General features: G+C 45.7%; 2 protein-coding genes and 1 long non-coding RNA gene across 4 annotated transcripts in view; 2 read left to right on the top strand and 1 right to left on the bottom strand.

Annotated features, from left to right (window-relative positions):
• TBC1D2 (TBC1 domain family member 2) overlaps positions 1-10,456 on the bottom strand; it is a 42,375-nt gene extending 31,919 nt beyond the window's left edge. Inside the window, exons 1-3 of one of the 2 annotated variants that reach the window (XM_032634224.1) lie at positions 9,765-10,456; positions 6,229-6,370; positions 3,713-3,860 (exon numbers count right to left, since the gene is read on the bottom strand). In XM_032634224.1, the coding sequence (XP_032490115.1) occupies positions 3,713-3,860; positions 6,229-6,370; positions 9,765-10,337 (863 nt within the window). In that variant the 5' untranslated portion in view covers positions 10,338-10,456. The remainder of the gene's footprint in view (positions 1-3,712; positions 3,861-6,228; positions 6,371-9,764) is intronic. The other variant, XM_032634225.1, reaches the window with a different exon arrangement.
• Positions 10,415-19,883, top strand: part of LOC116755195 — a 45,551-nt gene continuing 36,082 nt past the window's right edge. Inside the window, exons 1-2 of the long non-coding RNA XR_004350263.1 lie at positions 10,415-10,547; positions 16,218-16,464. This is a non-coding gene — a long non-coding RNA (uncharacterized LOC116755195). The remainder of the gene's footprint in view (positions 10,548-16,217; positions 16,465-19,883) is intronic.
• LOC116755194 (acyl-protein thioesterase 1-like) lies at positions 13,694-15,718 on the top strand. The gene has a single exon (XM_032634227.1). The coding sequence runs from the start codon at positions 14,493-14,495 to the stop codon at positions 15,207-15,209; it is 717 nt and encodes a 238-aa protein (XP_032490118.1). The 5' UTR covers positions 13,694-14,492; the 3' UTR covers positions 15,210-15,718.

Below are 19,883 nucleotides of genomic sequence, written 5' to 3'. Positions count from 1 at the left end.
TGTCCAGGGATCAACTGCTTTTTTTAAATTGAGATATAATTGACATGTAATATTATATTAGTTTCAAGTGTACAACATATTGATTTAATACATATACTTATTGCAAAAGGATCACCACAGTAAGTCTAGCTAACACCTATCACCACCCATAGTTACATTTATTTTTTCTTGTGATCAGAAATAAACTGTTGATACCAGAAACCTAGAACCTTGGTTGCAAAGGAGGAAAGAAAACAAGGTTTTGGACCCATGCAAAGTATGAAGTTAAAACTGAAATTCTTACATAAAGCTGAGATTCATGAAGGTCCATGCCCTCTGTGAAGTTAGAAAAAGAAGACTGCTGGCAAAATTAATATAAGGAGAGTCTAGGTGAAGGCTCTGGGTGTTCAAAACATTACCTTTGTGTGGTTTTGGTTATCAGGACAATATTGGCCTTATAGAATGAATTGGGAAATGCTCTTTCCTCTTTTTTTGTGGGGGGTGGTAGTACAGTTTGTGAAGAATTGGTATTTATTCTTTAATGTTTGGTAGACTTCACCAGTGAAGTTATCTGGTCCTAGGTTTTTGTGTGTGTGCATGTGTGTGTGTTGGTGGGGTGGGGTGTAATTTTTTGATAACTAATTCAATCTCTTTACTTGCTACAGGTCTATTTAGATTTTCTATTTCTTCTTGAGTCAGTTTCAGTAATTTGTCTTTCTAGGAATTTGTCCATTTCATCTAAGTTATCTAATTTATTAGCGTAGAATTGTTCATGGTATTCCCTTACAAACCTTTTTATTTCTGTAAGGTTGGTAGTAACGTCCCCTCTCTTGTTCCTGGTTTTAGTCACTTGAGTCTGCTTTCTTTTCCTGGTCTTTCTAGATAAATGTTTGTCAACTTTGGTAATCTTTTCAAAGAACTATCATTTGATCTTAAGCTTGTTTTTAAAACAAAATGCAGTTTTTTGGTATAGTTGGGTCTCGAATAGGAAAAGAGTGAGATTGTACTTCAATGGAGAGTACAGATGACTGATGGAAGGTAAAATTAATCAATTAAATTTAGAACAGAGAAGAAATTAGAACTCAGCACTCCTAACACCTGACCTTAAATAAGGAGCCCTGACTCCTTGGGCTAGTCATTTCCTCTTCTTAGTTCTTACTTTACTCATCTAAAAATAAAAGGGTGGTGGTCATATTAATATGAATGATGACCATGAGAGGCACTATTTACTGAGTATCACTCTGTGCTGTGTCTTTCTGAGCCCCATTACATGGATCTCACACACCATAGGCCACATGATTTGGCAAGGACCCTGGGGCACATCCCTACGGCCAGGGGCACTGGCTGGGTGGGGTGACCATCACTGTTGCCCATACTTCCCCTTGTCCAGGGGCTGCAGCCTCCCCAATATGTCTAGGGCCTCACAAGCAGTCACCCCTGGGGTGTGGGAAGGCATAGAAACCCCAACTTCAGGGCAACAAAGATCATTCTAAGCCCTAGCACACGTCTCCTCTGAGGATGGGCAGCTCACTAACTACTGTCACAGCCCAGGTGGCCATTACCCAGCCAAACTACTGTGCTTGGAAGAGGCATCTCCATTTCATAAATGTACTGACTTTGCTTGGAGCAGTTCATGGATCATCTTCTGTGTAGGTTTAGCTCTAGGTCTGAAAGGCCTGGTCAGCATGGGAGTAGTGGTCACAAGGACTTGTTCTGGAAGGATAGATAACCTTGGGCAGGACATTTATCCTCTCTGAGCCTGGATTTTCCCAGCTGCAATGGGATGAGGAACATATCCACAACAAACAATGACTGGGCCCTTGCATGGGCCAGGTCTAAGATAAACCCTAGGAATTCAACTCATCTAATCTTCACCCACATGCATTTAACTCTTTTACTCCTCACAACAGTCCAATGAAGTAAGCACTATTATAACCTCCACTGCACAGTGAGAACTTTGATTTGGAAAGGATAGGTAACCAAAGCCACAGAACGAGTAAATGGTGGGGCTGAGCAATAGACTTGGATGTCTAATCCATGGTCTGAGAACTTAACCATTAGATACCACTTCACAGGTTTGTCCAGACATCTTGTTGAGAGTGTAAAGCACCTAGCACAGTGTCCTTCCTCGAGTATGACCTGGGCTCATGGCAGACCCAAGAGCAAGCACCAAGACCCACCAGGGAAAGGGGGTGCAGGAGACAAGGGCAACCCTGGTCTTTCCAGGGCTGTCAGCAGCCAGGGCACTTGGAAAACCGTCTCACATTTTCTGTGGTTTATGACACATAACTGACTGATCCTCGGAAACTTCCTTCCTTTCTTGGTCTCTGCAGGTTCTCGGTTCTGCTTCTGTTGTTGGGTGGCCATCATTAGGCACGAACCTGGCTTAATCTTGGTGAGACCGCCCTGGACACACACTGGCTGGGTGGCTGGCCTTCTCAGGTCCCCTGTCCCCACAGCAGGCTCCCCATGTACCCAGTGCCCTCCAGCTCCTCCCAAGGGAAGATCCCCTGCAGGGCGCCGTCCTTGTCCTCTCACCCTGGGGGGCTCAACCAGGTCCCATACCCCCCAAGTCTCTCTCTCTGGCTCAGATCTCTCTCCTGAGTTCTAGACCTTTCCATCCAAATGTCTGTGGGGTAGTTCCATCTCTAGCCAGCAGACCCTAAAGGACACTCATCATATTTTCCCTAAAACCTGCTTCTCTCCTGAGAACGGCATCACTCCCCTGCTAGTTACCCAAGCAAATTCAAACACTGAGGCCGACAGAGAGAAATGCTTTGCTTGAGTCACACGAGGCGGGGGCTCTAATCTAAGTTCAGGGAGCAATCTATTCTGCTTTCTAAGAGGTCCCAGTTTGTCTGAAGTCCACACAGAAAATAACCACCCAAACAGGATCAGCGTTAGGTACAGTCTGAATTCCCAAAAGCTTCCATCCCTTCAATTAGAGCAACAACAGTAGCAGCAGAATAATATTTAAGTGCTTACTGATCCCCAAGCACAGTTCTAAAGCAGTTTACATGTATTAACCCATTTATAACCCCCCTTCCCCACCCCAAACACACACACACTAATCTTGTAAGGCAAATACTGTTGTATTTATATGTACGAATAATTTAAGTGAAGCACAGAGAAATCAAACAACTTGCCAAGGGCAGAACAGCCCATGACTGGTGGAGCCAGGATACAAATGCAAGCAGTTTGGCCCCAAAGCTCAGGCCATAGTGCTATCTTCTTATGAACTATTTAAAACAAAGCCTGCCGGTGGGAAATATAAATTGTATATATCACACATTATTAAATGAAAAAGAAGCTGATGTAATCGACATACAGTAAATTACACATGTGAAAATTGAATAATTTGATGCATTTGACATATGTAGACATTTGTGAAGCCACCACTCCATTACATTGAATATGATCTCAATTATGCATATATGTATATAGAAAATATGAGGAAAGTGATGCTAACAACGCTTGTCTGGGTGAAAGGACTGTGGGTAATTTTAAATTTATACCTTTCTAGATGTTTCTAACTTCCTACAAAGAATGTGTACTACTTTAAAAATCAGAACAAATGTAGTATTTTAAAGTAATGATGTAATGAATTGAAAATAAAGCCCCTAACCCCCAACCCAAGTCCACCTCCCTGCAGGGGAGTCACACCAGATCACTGTGAGCTCCAAAGAAGGTGCTGCCTGCAGCCTGGCAGGCCCCTCAGCTCCACCGCACTTACTGTATTTCAGTTCCCAGGTGCTTGAGGGAGATATTCTGAAGGGCCAAGGGCATAGGAGGGACCGGCTGCAAGGCAGCTGCCATGCCCACAAGGCCAGTGGGCGTTTTCACGGGACACAGGAACTCCTCTAGCTCCGCCTCCTCTTGCTCTGGGGAACAAAGAAAAGGAAAATCATTCACGCTGGGGCTGGGGTCCGGTCACTGCACTTAGAAAGACTAGACAGGGTGGAGACTGGAGAGGTGGGGCAGCTGTCTCCAGACAGCTAATCCAGGGCCTGCCAGCTTGCTCAGGGCTCCAGGAATGTCTTTCTGGGGAAGGTTTCACAGGGGCCCTGGGTCCAGGAGGGTGAAGGCTTGCTGCGGGACGAGAAGGGCTTCAGAGGAGAAGCCTACACCACAGCTTCCTGTGTCTCCCTGCAGCGTCCTCAGGAGACTGGCGCCTGGTCATTGTGGCGCAATGCCCACAGCAGGGGCTGGCCCAGAAGAGGCCCGCTGAGTGTGCTGAACCAAAGCCATTCTTCTGATAACCTGGTTCTTCTGATTTCCGGACACTCAGGAATTCTGTCTTTGGGGGCGTTTCTTGTTGCTTCTAGACTGAGGCAGATCCGGCAACCGTGTCAGCTCAGGCTGCAGTTTCCCGCACAGCCAGGGCTGTTGGCTCTCCCGCAGATGGGAGGGGAGGGTGAGTAGAAGTGCAGAAGCAAAAGCAAACAAACCCTTCCCCAAAGAAAGTCCTTACAAGCATAAAACACCCAGAAGGTTCTCTGGGAAAAGTACAGATGAGTATCATAAAGCATAAAAGGAGCATTTACTACGACAGTACCAGTGTGCAGGTACACATATAATAACCGTATTATTAGGACAGTTCTCACACATGGAACACTCACTATGTACCCGGCATTTTGCTCAGGGCTTTGCATTCCTTTCCTCATTAATGATAAAATTCAATGTATTCGCTCACACATTCACTCAACAAATATCCAATGTGCATGGCAGGGTACCAGATACTTGGGACACAGGTGACAAAGACATGGCCCCCACCCTTGAGGGCTAGGGGGCAGAGACTGACAAGGACGCTGTGATTAGAACACAATGTAACCATCTGCAAAAAGTGTTGAGGGCTCACAGAGAGTCCAGCAGGCAAAGTCCCGGAAGGCTTCCAAGAGGAGACTGGCAAAAGGAGGAGGTGGCAGTGGAGCTTGGCCATAGAGAGTAAGCAGGAATTCACCAGGCAAAGAGGGGGCAGGGATGCCTCTGGTGCTGCTGAAGTGCACAGCAAGAGGCGGGCACTGGGGGAGCAGGCAGAGGTGAGATGAGGAAGGATGAGGCCTGAGTCTGGTGCTAAAAAGCTGGGACTGGGCCTGGGACATGGAGGGCGGCCACGGAAGCGGGGTGGGGCTCAGGCGCTCATTTGAGAAAGCTGGCTCGGGTTACAGTGAAGAGGTTGGGTCTGAGGTGGCAGGCTGGGACATGGGGACACTGGAGAGGAGACTGCTGTGGTTTTCTAGCTAAGAGTTGAGGCCTGACCCAAGGCAATAGCAGCGAGGGCCTAGATCTGACATGTAGGCCAGAGGGTAGACATGGCCAGCCCAGGTGACTGGACTGGCTATCTGAGATCCAGGAAGGGGCAACTAGGTAAATGAAGCCCATTTACTCAGGGAAGGAAAAGTGGGGAGAAGGGTAAGGGCAGATGAGCTCAGTCTGTAAAGCATCCGGGTACCAGGGTCTAGGAGGTGTCCAGTCACAGGTCCTGCCCTCGCCCATTGGGCTTCCCTGTCAACTGAGGGTGAGGCATGTTAGACACACTGCAGCTCGGTGGGTGGTCTGTCTCAAGTGTGAAACCTGCTGGTCACAGTGCTGGCTGCAGCATGGGGGTAGGGGGGTATGAGCTCCCAGACTCCTCCATGCTGGGATGTTTTAGGATTTGGGATCACGTGGGCCACCTGGCGGGGGTGAAGCTTCTGCCCACGGCAACACTGGGGATAAGATCACGGATCTACTCAACTCACAGCACAAAAGCACTTATGTAAGAAGCAGCAACAACAACTGCATTTTCTCATTAACCTTCCTCACAGCAACTCTGTGAAAGTTTCATTTCTTGAGATCTTTCCGTAATTGTCATCATCATAATAGTAACTGATATCTACTGAGCTCTGACAATGTGCAGGCATTGTTCCAACCCTTTAAGGTGTAAGGATTCATTTAATCCTCATAATAACCCTAAGGAGTAGGTATTCTTTATTAACCTCATTTTACAGGGAAGGAAACTGAAGCTCAGAAAGGTTAAGCAACTTGCCTAAGACTGCACAGGATTAGGATCTGAGCCCAGCCAGCCTGGCCTCAGAGGCCATATTCTTGCCCTTGATGCTATAGTGTTGCCCTAGCTCATCCTGAGTCACATCCCTGGCTCTCCGCTTCTTTAGCAGAGGGGTCCTCCCACTCACTCCCAAAAGGAGGGTAAAGGCTTGGTCACCAAGAGCCCTGGGTGTGTGGGCAAGAGGCAAGCCCATTGGGTACCTAGCTCGAGGCGCAATGCGGGCCCATTCCCAGCCAGGGCAGCGTCAGGGACGGCGGGAGGTGCAGGCGGGCTGTTGTGGAACTCCCAGCGCTTCATCTGCAGCTGCTGAAGCCAGTATAGCATCGCTTGCTTGGTGGCGGCCTGAGAAGCACAAGCGTTAGTTGGCAAGGCCCTGTGCCTGCATGGTGGCACTGGGTGTGGGATGCAGGAAGGTCATGGGAGGCTTGGCAACTCTCTCCTTCCCAGAAAAAAAAAAATTGTCACTGTAGGTGACACCTCTGAAACACCACATGCTTTTTGGCAACAGAAGATAATCGGGCTCTGATCTCCCACTCAGAGGTTCCTTAACCTTTCTGGGCCTCAGTTTTCTCATCTGTCCTATGGTGATGATAACACTCATTTCACAGGGTGGTTATGAGGGTGAAATGAAGTAAGGAAAGTAAAGTATCCAGCATAGTTCCTGACATGCAGTAGGTGCTCAAAATGTGCTCACTGGATAAAATATTTTGGAGGTGTTAAGAGAGAGGGAGAGAGCTTTGAAATTCTGACCTGGCTGGGGCCCTAGTAGCATCATTACCTCCCTGTGTGACATCTCAGTGTCCTAGCTGACTTTGTGGAATAGGGAGAATCTCTCCTGTTTTGGGGATGATGTGATTGGGGACTGGAAAGCCATATGCATACAACATTGTGGCACCCTCCAGGCAGCCCACATGAGGTATGGTTGATGCTGGTCGTTAGTCTCCCAGCACTGGATGGTCCACATACCTACTCTCACATCCATGATGTTGCCGGATCCTCCACTGGGGAGGCAGGGCGGGAGTGATCGGCCCCCTCCATAGATGGAGAAACTAAGGCTTTGAGGTCGTCCAGGCAGGTGGTGGCAGAGCTGGTCCCAGAACCCGGGTCTCCCACTTCTAGACCAGAGATTTGTTGTAATTTATGGCCGGGAGATTGTGACTTACATAGAGAAAGCCTAGGATCGGTTGGGCTGCAGAAGCTGGGTAGGTGCTGGGAGTGGATGGTGAGCCTCACAGAGCTGCCCACAATCAAGGCCATGCGAGAACGTCAGCAGGCAACCAGGGCAAGTCCCCTTCTCAAGAGGACCACGGTGAGGTGTGCACAAGGCTGGGGACTCCCTGAAAGAGGCCCTCGGCCTGTCATGGAGATATCATATCAGATAAAATGATGCCCACCATTCTTCTCTTTCTATATACTTTCCCCGAGAGACCTCAGCCCCTCTCAGGGCTTCACCATGACCTTGTGCTGACAAGCTCCAGCCCATACCCGAACAACCCATTTTATTAATTCATTGGACAGGTGTATATTGAGCATCTACTATACGTGTCAGGGACTGTGGAAGGCACTGGTGAGCCCACACACACGGCCCTATCCTCTTGGAACTTAAGAGTCTACTGAGGGGGACATATAAATGTATATCCTGCAGTTTCCTCATCCTGGGTTCCCTGCTGTTAGCGACTGCCCCAACCAGGCAGTCAGCCAGTTACACAAGCCACCCCTGACCCCTCCCTCACATCCTTAGCCGCCCCCATTTGTCTCCCTCCCCACTGCTACAGCTCTAGCTTGGCCGTCATTCTCTCTTGACCACTTCCTGACGGACTCCCGAACCACAGCCTTGCCTTCTCCTAACTTGTTCTCTACCCAAAAGCCAGATTGACCTTTCTCAACTTTTTCATCTCACAGTGCTTCCTTGCTTAAGGCTCTGACAATTTCCCCACAGCCCATAAGACAAAATCCAAGCTCCCTGGCCTGCCAAATGCCCTGCCCTCGGGCCTCTGCTCTTCCACTCCATCTTTTGGGCCCCTGTATACCCCAGGCTCCTGGGATTTGCCTGGACATTCCAGGCTGTACCATGTTTTCCTATGTTTACTCATGGGGCTCTCTTGGCCTGGAATATCCTTCTCCCTCTTGTCTGCTTGTAGAAAACCGATTTTCTCTTTCAAGCGTCAAGGTGTGGTTGCCCCCTTCCCACCCCACCCCCACTCTGGCCCATGAGGCCCTCTCTGGATAGCCCCACCTACTCAGTGGAACAGACGCTTCCTGTCACGGCACCTTTCTGGTATAGACTTATCATACTGTCCCTACAGAACATTTTACTGCGCATGCCAGTCTCCCTGTCCCTCTCTCACAAGACCTTAAGTGGTTTGAGCCCCAGGGGGCAGGTCTGATTTTGTGCCACACCCCAGCGCCTAGCACAGTGCCAGGCACACACACGGGTCAATGGAATAGTAAAAGGCACGTGTTAGCGACCCTGTAGACAGCATTCAATGTGTGGGAGCAGACATATGACCCATAAGCCAAGTAACCCTAAAATGCCTGCCCTCCTGGCCTGGAATTTCTAATTTGCATTATTTTTGCTGATCCCCCCCCCACCCCCAGCCTGGTCACTAGCCTGGCCCAGACAGTAAAGTGGAACTAAAGCTGTGGGCTATATCCAAGGGGCTCAAGAGATGCCCAGTGGGCTGCAAGTAGGGGTGGAGGTGTGGGAAGACAGGGTGGGGGTCAGGGAGGTGGCAGTCTTCTGGCACACTCTCCTCTGTTGAGTGTGAATTCCAGAACTCTTAGCCCACATCTGTCTTTCCAGTTAAGTTCTAGGGCACTTCCTCTTGACATGACATGAACTTTCTGACCTTGGTTCTATTACTATGTGTGTTCATTCAACAAATAATTATTGAGGACCCACTAGATGCCAGGCTGTATTCTAGGCACTGAGATTAATTCAGCAACTTGTAGGTGCTTGTGATGTGCCAGGTGCTTACACACCCTGTTATAAATCTCACAAACTATCTAGGTACTAAGAGGTTAACTTGCCCAGAGTCACACAGCTAGTAAGTAGCTGATGTAGAATTTGAATCCAAGCCTGTCTGATTTCAAAGCACATGGCCTTTGCACTGCTTCAGGCTTTCTCAGTTAAATATGATAATAAAACAAAACCTACTGATGAGAAGACAGGTTTAGACGTGCATCAATGAACAATCTAGGTTGATCAGTGAAACCTAAGTATTTATCTCCCAATCTCTGCCAACGTTTTCTCAGCATTCATTCCCCTTGGCCACAACATCAAGAAAAGTAATTCAGGATCCGGGCCTTCGAGAGGATGGCAAAGCTCATCTTGACTATACTTCAGCCCCAAGTAAGAAAGTTAAGGGAACAGCATTGTTAGCCACACCCAAAAGTAAAAGTTTTGGCACAGTATTGAGAGGTAGAAAAGCTATGGGATTCCAAGTGTGGGCTACACCACTTTTTAGTTGTGTGACCTCGGACCAGTCACTTCATCTCTTTGTGACTCAGTTTCTTGATCCGTAATATGGGTCCATCATCCCGGCTTTTGTTGTGGGAACCCAGTGAGGAAGTGGGTGTGAATGTGCTTTGGAAAGTACAAAACCCTGGGCACCCAGGGTTCACTGGGCTGATCAGGGTCGGTGATTATCGTAAGTTTACTGTGACCACCCACCTGCGCCCTGCTGTGCCCTGGGATCTCATCCCGGCTGAAAAGGAACAAAACTGCTCCATTTACCTTCAAGGTAATAATCCGGCTGGGAGTCTTGATTTCGAAAGTCCCCTCCTCGGCGTCGGCCTTGCAGTCAAAGACTGCACTGGAGAGGTCGATACTGTCCAAGGGATTTGCATCCTGCGCGGTCCGCGAATAATACAGGTGGCATTTCCTCTCGTCGTAGAAGAACCAGCGGGATTTCCAGCCCCGGATGGGCCCTTTGCCGCCAAACTTACTTAAATATCCACAGATTTTCTTGGGGGCCGTCTCCAGGGGCCGGACGCAGCCTTCCGACTCCTTGGGAGGCAACACTTCGGGGTCCCTGGCTAAGCCGGCAGGCTCTTCGGACCCGGGGACGAGGGAACTAGACTCCGTGGGTTTCTCCTGGGTGCTATCCATCGTCGAGGGACTGGAGGTCTGCGGCCCAACGCCGGTCAAATCTCGGAAACTCAGGTGATACCTTCCAAGAGTGAGCTTTCCGGACAGGGGCAGAGCCAGTGGTGACCCACCCCCAGGAGACGACGGAGGGACGCGGCTGGCTGCGGTGTGTGCGTCTCCTTGATGGAAAGCCCAGTAGCGGCTGCTGGCCACGCCCATCCGAACCTCTCTGCAGCCAGGACACGCCCCCCTACCGGCTCCTCCCACCCCGCCTTCTTCCGGCTTTTCCTCCGTGCCTATCCGCCATCTTTACGGGGGGCAGCTTCGGGCGTGAGGCGGTCCTCGGGTTGAAGGCGTGGTGACCCTGAGCTAGGTTAACCGGCGAAAGGGAAGCTGGAAGAGACGCCGGTCCCCGACTACGCTGCTCTGGTAACTCACGTAATGACGTGGATGGGTGGTCTCTTCTCGCGCCTTATGGGCCTCCCGCCTTTTTTCCCCAGGTGCCGCTCGGGTTACCGTCGGACGGCGGATTGCGCGGCCTTTAGTTGAAGGGGACGCCCGGCTCGGTGATGCCACTTCCGGCGCCGCTCAAAGCGCGCGTGGATTGTGGGCGCTGCTAGGGGCTTCTTATCCGCGGGGCTAATTTAGCACCCCCGTGACTCAGCTCTGACCGCGGCGGCTTCACCTCCCTCGGTCCCAGCTCCCACTCGCCTCCTTCCCTGACTGCTCGCGTTACATGGGGTGCATGCCCTTCTGGAATCCAGTACCTGGACGGAGTTGGGCTCAGTAAATTGGGTAAATAAACAAATATGTATCTAGGCCCTGACAAGCTCGGTCAGCTTCATGTCTCATTCTACCTCTTGTCCTTAAGTTTCTCCCCTTCCCTCTTGTTTTAGGCGCATCCCTCCACTTGGGCTGTGGAGCCCATTTCCTTCCACCTCTATAGGGGCATCACGGTCCTCCTCTAGCCCTTTCTTATCTCCTCTCCCTTTAGCTTCTCCCCCTCTGTAGTCCTTAAAATTCTCATTGTTGGGGGCAAATTATGCTCAGAGACTGAGATTGTCTTTGCCAGTAATTTATTTAACACCGGTTAACTGCAGGAATTATCATTTATAATAGTATTTCACAAGTCAATAGCATACAGGGTAATAATGTCTTTTAATAAGCTAATAAATAACATCAAACTGTAACAGGGCCACAAGGCTAAAACTTATGGATGATTTCTAAGCGAAATGTTTCCTGTCTTCTCCCTCTGTTCCTGGAAACTAAAACTTAAATTCTTGTTACTGTGCATTCATTGTTCCTGATTAACGTGGGCGGGCCTTCTTGCCGTTTTTGCTTGCTCCTCTTAACCCTAGCCCCAAGACTTTCCTTTAAATACACCTGCTTTCTCCCCAGAAGGCAGGATGGTAGTTTTCAGGACATTAGTCTGCTACCCTTCTCATCTGCTGGCAATCAATAAATTTGTCTTTCCTTTATCCTCAAAACCTTGTCCTTGTTATTCTCATTTGGCATCAGGACTAGGACCAAATTTTTGGTAACAAAATTGGCTGAGCCAGCCAGGAGGCACGTCGGCGCCCCTGTGGTGTGCATCCCGCTCTCGACCTCCCACCTGACGCTGTCGGAGCAGGGAGGGGTGCCCTGGGTTGGGCTTGATGCCCTTGCCTGTGGGAGTGCTGCCTCCTGGGGAGAGAGTGAGGGGCTGTCCCAGCGGCTGGAGCCCCATCTTACTCCCGTCTCTCTCCTTGAAAAGGACGTGGTCTCCTGTAGCTTGAACCTTCTTTAAAGAAGAGTTGCCACACCTTGTCCACTTGGGGAAGTGCCCCCCCCCCCACTCGCCCCTTGATTCCACACTTTTGGGGAAGGTTGTGAACCTTCCAGCCTGTTAGGAGGCATTTGTGGCGCCGTTGGTGTGGAAGTCATGGTTGAGTGGGACCAGGGAACCCAGCAAAGTCGTTCTCTTTTGTTCTTATTTGAGTTTTGAAAGGTTCCTGTTTGTTTAGTTGGCCTTCGTTTTGATACATTTTGGGTTGCTTCCTTTGTTGTTGTTCTTTAGTCATTTGTCTGCTTTTAAACATGGGAGGTGCCTTTAATGCCATCTGAAAGTCCCTTGGGAAGAAGTCTGGCGGAATGGCCAACTTATAGCTATAAGCCTTTGTCTAAAAGGAAAATGGGAAATGAGAGCTCTATTCCATCTTGTAGTTGTTCCCTAGGGTGTATTTTACACAACCGGGGGATTTTTAGTATGCTCCTAGAAAGAGAAAGTTAAATGATGAGAATTCATTGAAGGTCTAGATCATTTTTTAATAAGATAAAACACTGGACACAGACTGCCAGACAAGTCTGAGTTTGCCTACTTTTGTCTTCTTATGAGAGAAAAACTAAAGATGTTTGGGTTTATTAGATACACATCTTTTACCACATCGAAGAAAAATTATGCTGTGAAAAAAATGTATATTTTTAGAGGTTATGGAATATGTTCTTAAGTTTGCCAGTCAGGAAATACTGGTATGACAAACAGTTCATAATTGCTTGCTTCTTGGTTTTCATTTTAAGGGTTAAAAATTGTAATATATGTGCAATTAAAAACTACTAGAAATAATAAGGGAAACATTTCAGTGTGTAAATAAAGTAGGCTACATGTTGTCGGTAAGAGAAGGTGAGAAGAATGGAGATATTTTTGTTAAGGGAAAAGAGTAATTTTGTCCTGAAGCTAGTTATTTCTAAATGAGGGGGAAAGAGAGGAGGACAAACTTATACGGATATAGGAAGTGACGGAACGGTTGTGGGAAAGGAACCTTGAGAAGAGAGTTTTATGCATGTTTAAAACTGGCTAAGATTAGATTGCATTTAATTAAGTAGATGAATTTGTTATTAAAAGTGAGCTGGTACAAGGCTGGATTTTGGTTTACTCTCTCTCTGTCAAGAGAATAGTTTTTCCTGGAATATTGAGCTGCTTTTGATAACAAACTGTAAGTTTCTTCACTTTTTTTTTTGTGGCATGCGGGCCTCTCACTGTTGTGGCCTCTCCCGTTGCGGAGCACAGGCTCCGGACGCGCAGGCATGTGGGATCTTCCCGGACCGGGGCACGAACCCGTGTCCCCTGCATCGGCAGGCGGACTCTCAACCACTGCGCCACCAGGGAAGCCCAATACATCTTTTGTTACCCGAACGTTATTGACCAGAGACGTAGCAATATGTTTTTAGGGAGTGATACAGTTAACATCACTGTGTGAAGTTGTTAAAGCTTAAAATTGATCAAGGGTTGGGACTTACCTGGTTGCGCAGTGGCTAAGAATCTGCCAGCCAATGCAGGGGACACAGGTTTGAGCCCTGGTCCAGGAAGATCCCACATGCTGTGGAACAACTAAGCCTGTGTGCCACAACTACTGAGCCTGCGCTCTAGAGCCTGTGAGCCACGATTACTGAGCCCACCGTGCCACAGCTCCTGAGCCTGCGCACCACAAATACTGAAGCCCGTGCGCCTAGAGCCTGTGCTCCACAACAAGAGAAGCTACCGCAGTGAGAAGCCTGTGCACTGCAACAAAGAGTAGCTCCCACTTGCTGCAACTAGAGAAAGCCTGTGCGCAGCAACGAAGACCCAACACAGCCAAATAAATTAATTAATTAATTAATTTAAAAAAATTGATCAAGGGTTTATTATACAACTTATGATTGTTGTTATCGTTCACATTTTGCTCCATTAGGTTTTTGTTCCAATCTGTGTATATTATAAACGCAAGCTTATTACTGTAAAATTTTCAAAAATGATGCATCACGAGATTTTGGGTGAAGAAGAATTTTTTGATGAATTTTATGCAGATATTTTCTCTGATTGTCTGAGCGACATATATACTAGTGTCCCGGAAAGTGATAGTTCTTCAGAATATAGTTCTGATTCAGCCGATGTGAATGTTAGACCAACAAAAAGACAAAAAAACCTTACTGATTGATTCTGGTACAGAAAGTGAAAATGAAACAGTGGTGGAGAATGCTCCTTTGCTTCTACAGAAGAGTGGATTGAAGACAGCATTTGGCAGAAATTAGAAGACTTTACAGGTGTGTCAGGTGTAACTATTGAATGTAATAACCCACAAAGTGTTAGTGAAATAACAGCATTAATTTTTGGTAACGACTTTTGTGAGTTAATCACTTAAACAAAGTTGAATCATCAGCAGAACGAAAAATCATATAAAAATTATGATAACGCTTTAAAATGGAGTGATGTAATCAGTAGTAACATGAAGTTTCTTGGATTAATAATTTTGATGGCCCAAATAAGAAAGTCACACTGGGTGCCCCTGTGGGCGGGCCGGACTTGGTGCTCGCACCCCCTTGGCTGCAGCCCGGCACCCGCTCCGCCTTCCACTTCTGATGTGCGGTCAGTCGAGCTGGTGTATGTGCCACAATAACATGTCGGCCCCGCTGCCCGCCATTGTGCCCGCCATCCGGAAGGCCACTGCTGCGGTGATTTTCCTTCATGGATTGGGAGACACAGGGCATGGGTGGGCAGAAGACTTGGCAGGTATCAGAAGCGCCCACATCAAATACATCTGCCCGCACGCGCTGGTTATGCCTGTGACATTAAATATGGACGTGGCCATGCCTTCTTGGTTTGACATTATTGGTCTTTCACCAGATTCACACGAAGATGAAACTGGAATTAAACAGGCAGCAGAAAGTGTAAAAGCTTTGATAGGGCAAGAGGTGAAGAATGGCATTCCTTCTAACAGAATTATTTTGGGAGAATTTTCTCAGGGAGGAGCTTTATCTCTGTACACGTCACTGACCACACAGCAGAAGCTGGCCGGCGTCACCGTCCTCAGCTGCTGGCTGCCCCTGTGGGCTTCCTTTCCACGGGGTCCTATCAGTGGCGTGAATAGAGACATTTCTATTCTTCAGTGCCATGGAGTTTTGGATCCTTTAGTTCCCCTAATGTTTGGTTCTCTTACTGCTGAAAGGCTAAAAACATTGGTAAATCTAGCCAATGTAACCCTCAAAACCTATGGAGGCATGATACACAGTTCATGTCAACAGGAAATGATGGATATCAAGCAGTTCATTGATGAACTCCTAACTCCTGTTGATTGATGTCACTAAGAGGCTTTGTGGAGAAGTACACACCAGCATCATCATTGTAGAGTATAAACTTTTTCCTTTGTCCGGTCTTGAAACCTCTAATATTTGCAGTGTTAAAATGTTTTGCAAATACACACCAATGACACAGACTAAAATCTCCTCATGGAAAATTTATGATCTTTTAAGTTTCTATGTATGTATTTGTGTAACATGATCCAGAATATATTAGTATTAAAATAGGTGAAGCAGCTAGCTTCTGTCTCCCAAATGTAATTCAGCAAAGTAATAAAATACTGCAACCAGATTTTTTATTATGTCCCTTGAAAATTATTAGTATGCTTAATGAAAACTTGTTCAGGTATAAATGAGCAGTTAAGACATAAACAGTTTATGCATGCTGTAACTTAGACTCTGGACTTATTCCCAGATTACTTAGTCACCATGCAGTATCTGTATATATATTTTTAAAATTAATTTATTTAATTTTGGCTGCATTGGGTCTTCGTTGCTGCACGCGGGCTTTCTCTAGTTGCGGTGAGCGGGGGCTACTCTTCATTGTGGCGTGTGGGCTTCTCATTGAGGTGGCTTCTCGTTGTGGAGCTTGGGCTCTAGGCGTGTGAATTTCAGTAGCTGTGATGTGAAGGCTCAGTAGTTGTGACTCGCGGGCTCTAGAATGCAGGCTTAGTAGTTGTGGTGCACGGGCTTAGTTGCTCCATGGCATGTGGGATCTTCCCGGACCAGGGCTTGAACCCGTGTCCCCTGCCTTGGCAGGCAGATTCTTAACCACTGCGCCACCAGGGAAGTCCGTATATTTTTATATATGTGTTCATACGTACTTAATGATTATAATACATAATAAGAATAAGGTGTTATTACATTATTCCTAATAATAGGGATAATGCTTCTAAGTGTCAATAAAGAGTAATGTTGCTGTCTTCAATTAATGGCCCTTTTATTTTGGGGACCAGGTTTTTCTTTCCTGAATATAATTTCTATTTAATATTCTTTTTTCCTCTCTAGAAAAGAAATGTGTTCTTTCTTCTTTTTTATCCTTCATAACGGACCAAATATTGCCTACTTGCCATAGACATCTGCTGTCAATACGTGCTGTAATTTGACATTCTGAATCACAGACATGACGGCATTGAAAACGTACTTATACTTGTAAAAAGAAACCAGACATCCCTTCAAAGTTTCTACACTACTTCTTAAACTGGACCTTTGTCTGCCGTTTAGGCCGGCAGAGTTACTTGAATCTTCAGTCCAGGTAACAAGAATAATTCTGTGGTTGTATTTTTCTGTAATTAACTGAAAGAATAATTAAGTCATATTTTAGTATGTTCTGAAATATTTACTGATCTTACAAATTGTAATTTCTAAGATGATTTGCTCTAAGATGATTCGCCTCGTAGCATAGTTTTAGTTTACTTATTTTGCACATATGTTTGAAACCGACTGCTGTAGGAAATGAACAGTCCATTCAAAAAATTTGCTTTACTTTTTTCTGCCAATGGACTTATTTGAAATTTTCACTGTAGTCAGAGTTTCTGTGCAAACATAAAAGTAGCAATTATTTGATTTTAAATAGATTTTTCAGATTATTGGTTAACATTATTTGAAAGCAAGTTTATGGGTAATAAAAGTTAGTCAGAACTCAATACATATGGTGTAGTTACCACCCAGTTTAATATGTAGCAAAAATGTACACTTGCTATTTCTGAACTGTTAATTTTTCTGCCGTGTTCCAACTGACTAGAACACCGTTAGGAATGCATCTTTATAAATGGGTGCTACTTGATGATGGAAATGATTTCGTATGGACGGTATAGGATGTTAATAATGAAGCCATATGTTTATGTCTGAATTTACAGTGTTTTTTTTTTTTGTTTGTTTTTTTGTTTTTGTGGTACGCGGGCCTCTCACTGTTGTGGCCTCTCCCGTTGTGGAGCACAGGCTCCGGACGCGCAGGCTCAGCGGCCAAGGCTCATGGGCCCAGCCGCTCTGCGGCATGTGGGATCCTCCTGGACCGGGGCAAGAACCCGTGTCCCCTGCATCAGCAGGTGGACTCTCAACCACTGTGCCACCAGGGAAGCCCTGGATTTACAGTTTTAAACAATCATTTACTAAGTCATTTTGCTTTTATTTTGAAGAATATAAACTGTTGTTTCACTTACACAAATCAGCAAGATCTAATTTATGGCAAGAAATATTCCATTGACATTGTTGTGCTGTAACGTGGGAAAATGTAAATCTTTTTCACGGTTTCTATCAAAGTGAAATAAAATTTAATTCTGAAAAAAAAAAAAAGTCACACTGGGAAGAACATTGGTCAACTGATCTCTTACTTGAAACACCTATCTTTCCAAAGATTATGACGAGAAGAAGGTTTGAACAAATAATGACATTTCTTCACTTTAACGATAACTCAGAAACTCCACTTCCTGCAGACAGAATTTCAAAGTTAAACCTCTTTTGGATTATTTTCTGCCAAAATTTCAATTGTTCTATGTACCCAAACAAGAGCTATCACTTGATGAGGCAATGATAAGGTGGAGAGGACAACTCAGATTCAAAACCTGTAATCCTGGAAAACTTACAAAATATAGAATTTTGGTCAGGATGTTTAGCGAAAGTGAAATTGGATATATATGCAGCCTTGAGATTCACATGGGTGAAGGAAAGAAACTGCAAGAAACAATATTGTTGGTCCTACAACCTTATCTTGGTTCATGGCACCATATTTTCCAAGACAGTTATTACAACAGTGTGCTCACATCTGAAATAAGAGAGAATCGTGGTCTACTAAACCAATTAAAGGAGAAATCTAAAAATCTACAGAGGGGAGAAATGACATTCTTACGGAAGGGAAAGTGATTCTTCTTATATGGAAAGACAAGAGGCTAGTCCTCGTGGTGACAACTATTCAAGACACCTCCATAGCATCTACAGGAAAGGAATGCAGGAGGACTGGCCATCAGATAACTAAGCCCACTTGTATATAAGAGTATAATAGATATATGAAAGGAGTTGATCGATCCAATCACTATCTGGCAAACTTCAGTATCCTCTGGAAAACTCGAAAATGGTTTAAGAAAGTGGCTTTCTATTTGAGTAATTGCGGTTTATTCAATGCGTTTAAAATTTATTGTAGCTTTATTGCACAGAGTAAAATGACTTACAAGCAGTTTTTGTTAGCAGTAGTTAGAGAATGGGTAACTGACCATTCTGGTGAATGTAGTGGTAGTCCTGCACCTGGTCCTTCCAAGCCCCCCACACAGATCCACCTTGTCGACTATCAGGTGAAATAAAAGAACATATTCTAGAGGAAATAATACCCACAGGACTAAAAAAAAATGCTGCTGGGAATTGTAGAGTCTGCTCTTCCAGGGGAAAGTGCAATGAAACACGGTATATTTGTAATAGATGTTCTGTTCCCTTGCAGAGAGGTGCCTGCTATACTGCCTGTCACACTCTAATGAAATATTAGAATGCTTTAGTAAGACGTATACAAAGTTTCAAATAAATACATTAAGTGCAAAAAAAGTTGCTGATATTTACTCAGACGCGGGTGTTTCAATATTCACTTACGTAACAAATTGCCAGGCATGGGCGTTAGTTTCGGCAAAAATCCCCTGGTCAGTAATGTGTTAATTTGGCTAGATTTAGTAGAAATGAGGATAAGTTAGAGAGAAAAATTATGTTTCAATAATATACCTTTGGATATTGAAGTTTCGTATTTACTGAGGTTTTGTATTTATTCTCTACGTCCAAGATGGCTCCTTGTTACTATGTTACATTATTGTAAAGTTTAATTGAATTATTAAAATAATATTCTAAGCTTGTTTCTAAAGCCAGTCACAGTAATCTGTCTTTGGATGAAGATCAGATGCCCTGTGACTTGCAACTAGGAGATTATGCACCCTGGAAAAGACATCATTTAAAGGACTGTCTCCAAATTAGACAAAAGGACCCTTATCAGGTACTCTTGAACTAGCGTATGTGCAGCAAAATTGAAAGAAATTGACTCTTTTATTTATTTATTTATTTATTTGGCTGCACTGGGTCTTGGTTGTGGCATGTGGGATCTTTGTTGCAGCATGCAGGATCTTTAGTTGTGGCATTCGGGATCTTTAGTGGTGGCATGCAGGATCTTTTAGTTGCGGCACGTGGGATCTTTTAGTTGCGGCATGTGGGCTCTTTAATTGTGACATGCGGGATCTTTTAGTTGCGGCTTGCGGAATCTTTAGTTGTGGCATGCGGGATCTTTTAGTTGCAGCATGCAGGATCTTTAGTTGCGGCATGTGAACTCTTAGTTGCAGCATGTGGAACCTAATTCCCTGACCAGGGATCAAACCCGGGCCCCCTGCATTGGTAGCATGGAGTCTTAGCCACTGGACCACCAGGGAAGTCCCTGAAGGAAATTGACTCTTCATGTTTTCCGCTTAAGAAGGGCCTCTGCATTGGACTGTCTATAGAAAAGACTGCTGACCACAAATGACACCAATACCAGGATGAGAAGAAGGTAACAGTAGTGGTAGGCAGCTGACCCAAAAATCTGGACCAGGCCTGTAAGAACCATCCAACTAATTTATTTATTATTATTTTAAAAATATTTATTTATTTATTTATTTTTGGCTGTGTTGGGTCTTAGTGTGGCATGCAGGATCTTTTTGTTGTGGTGCGTGG

The sequence above is a fragment of the Phocoena sinus genome, chromosome 6, assembly GCF_008692025.1.
Source record: "Phocoena sinus isolate mPhoSin1 chromosome 6, mPhoSin1.pri, whole genome shotgun sequence".
Taxonomy (NCBI): domain Eukaryota; kingdom Metazoa; phylum Chordata; class Mammalia; order Artiodactyla; family Phocoenidae; genus Phocoena; species Phocoena sinus.
Note: the sequence above shows the minus strand (reverse complement) of the source record. Positions and strands in the feature narration are given on the sequence as shown.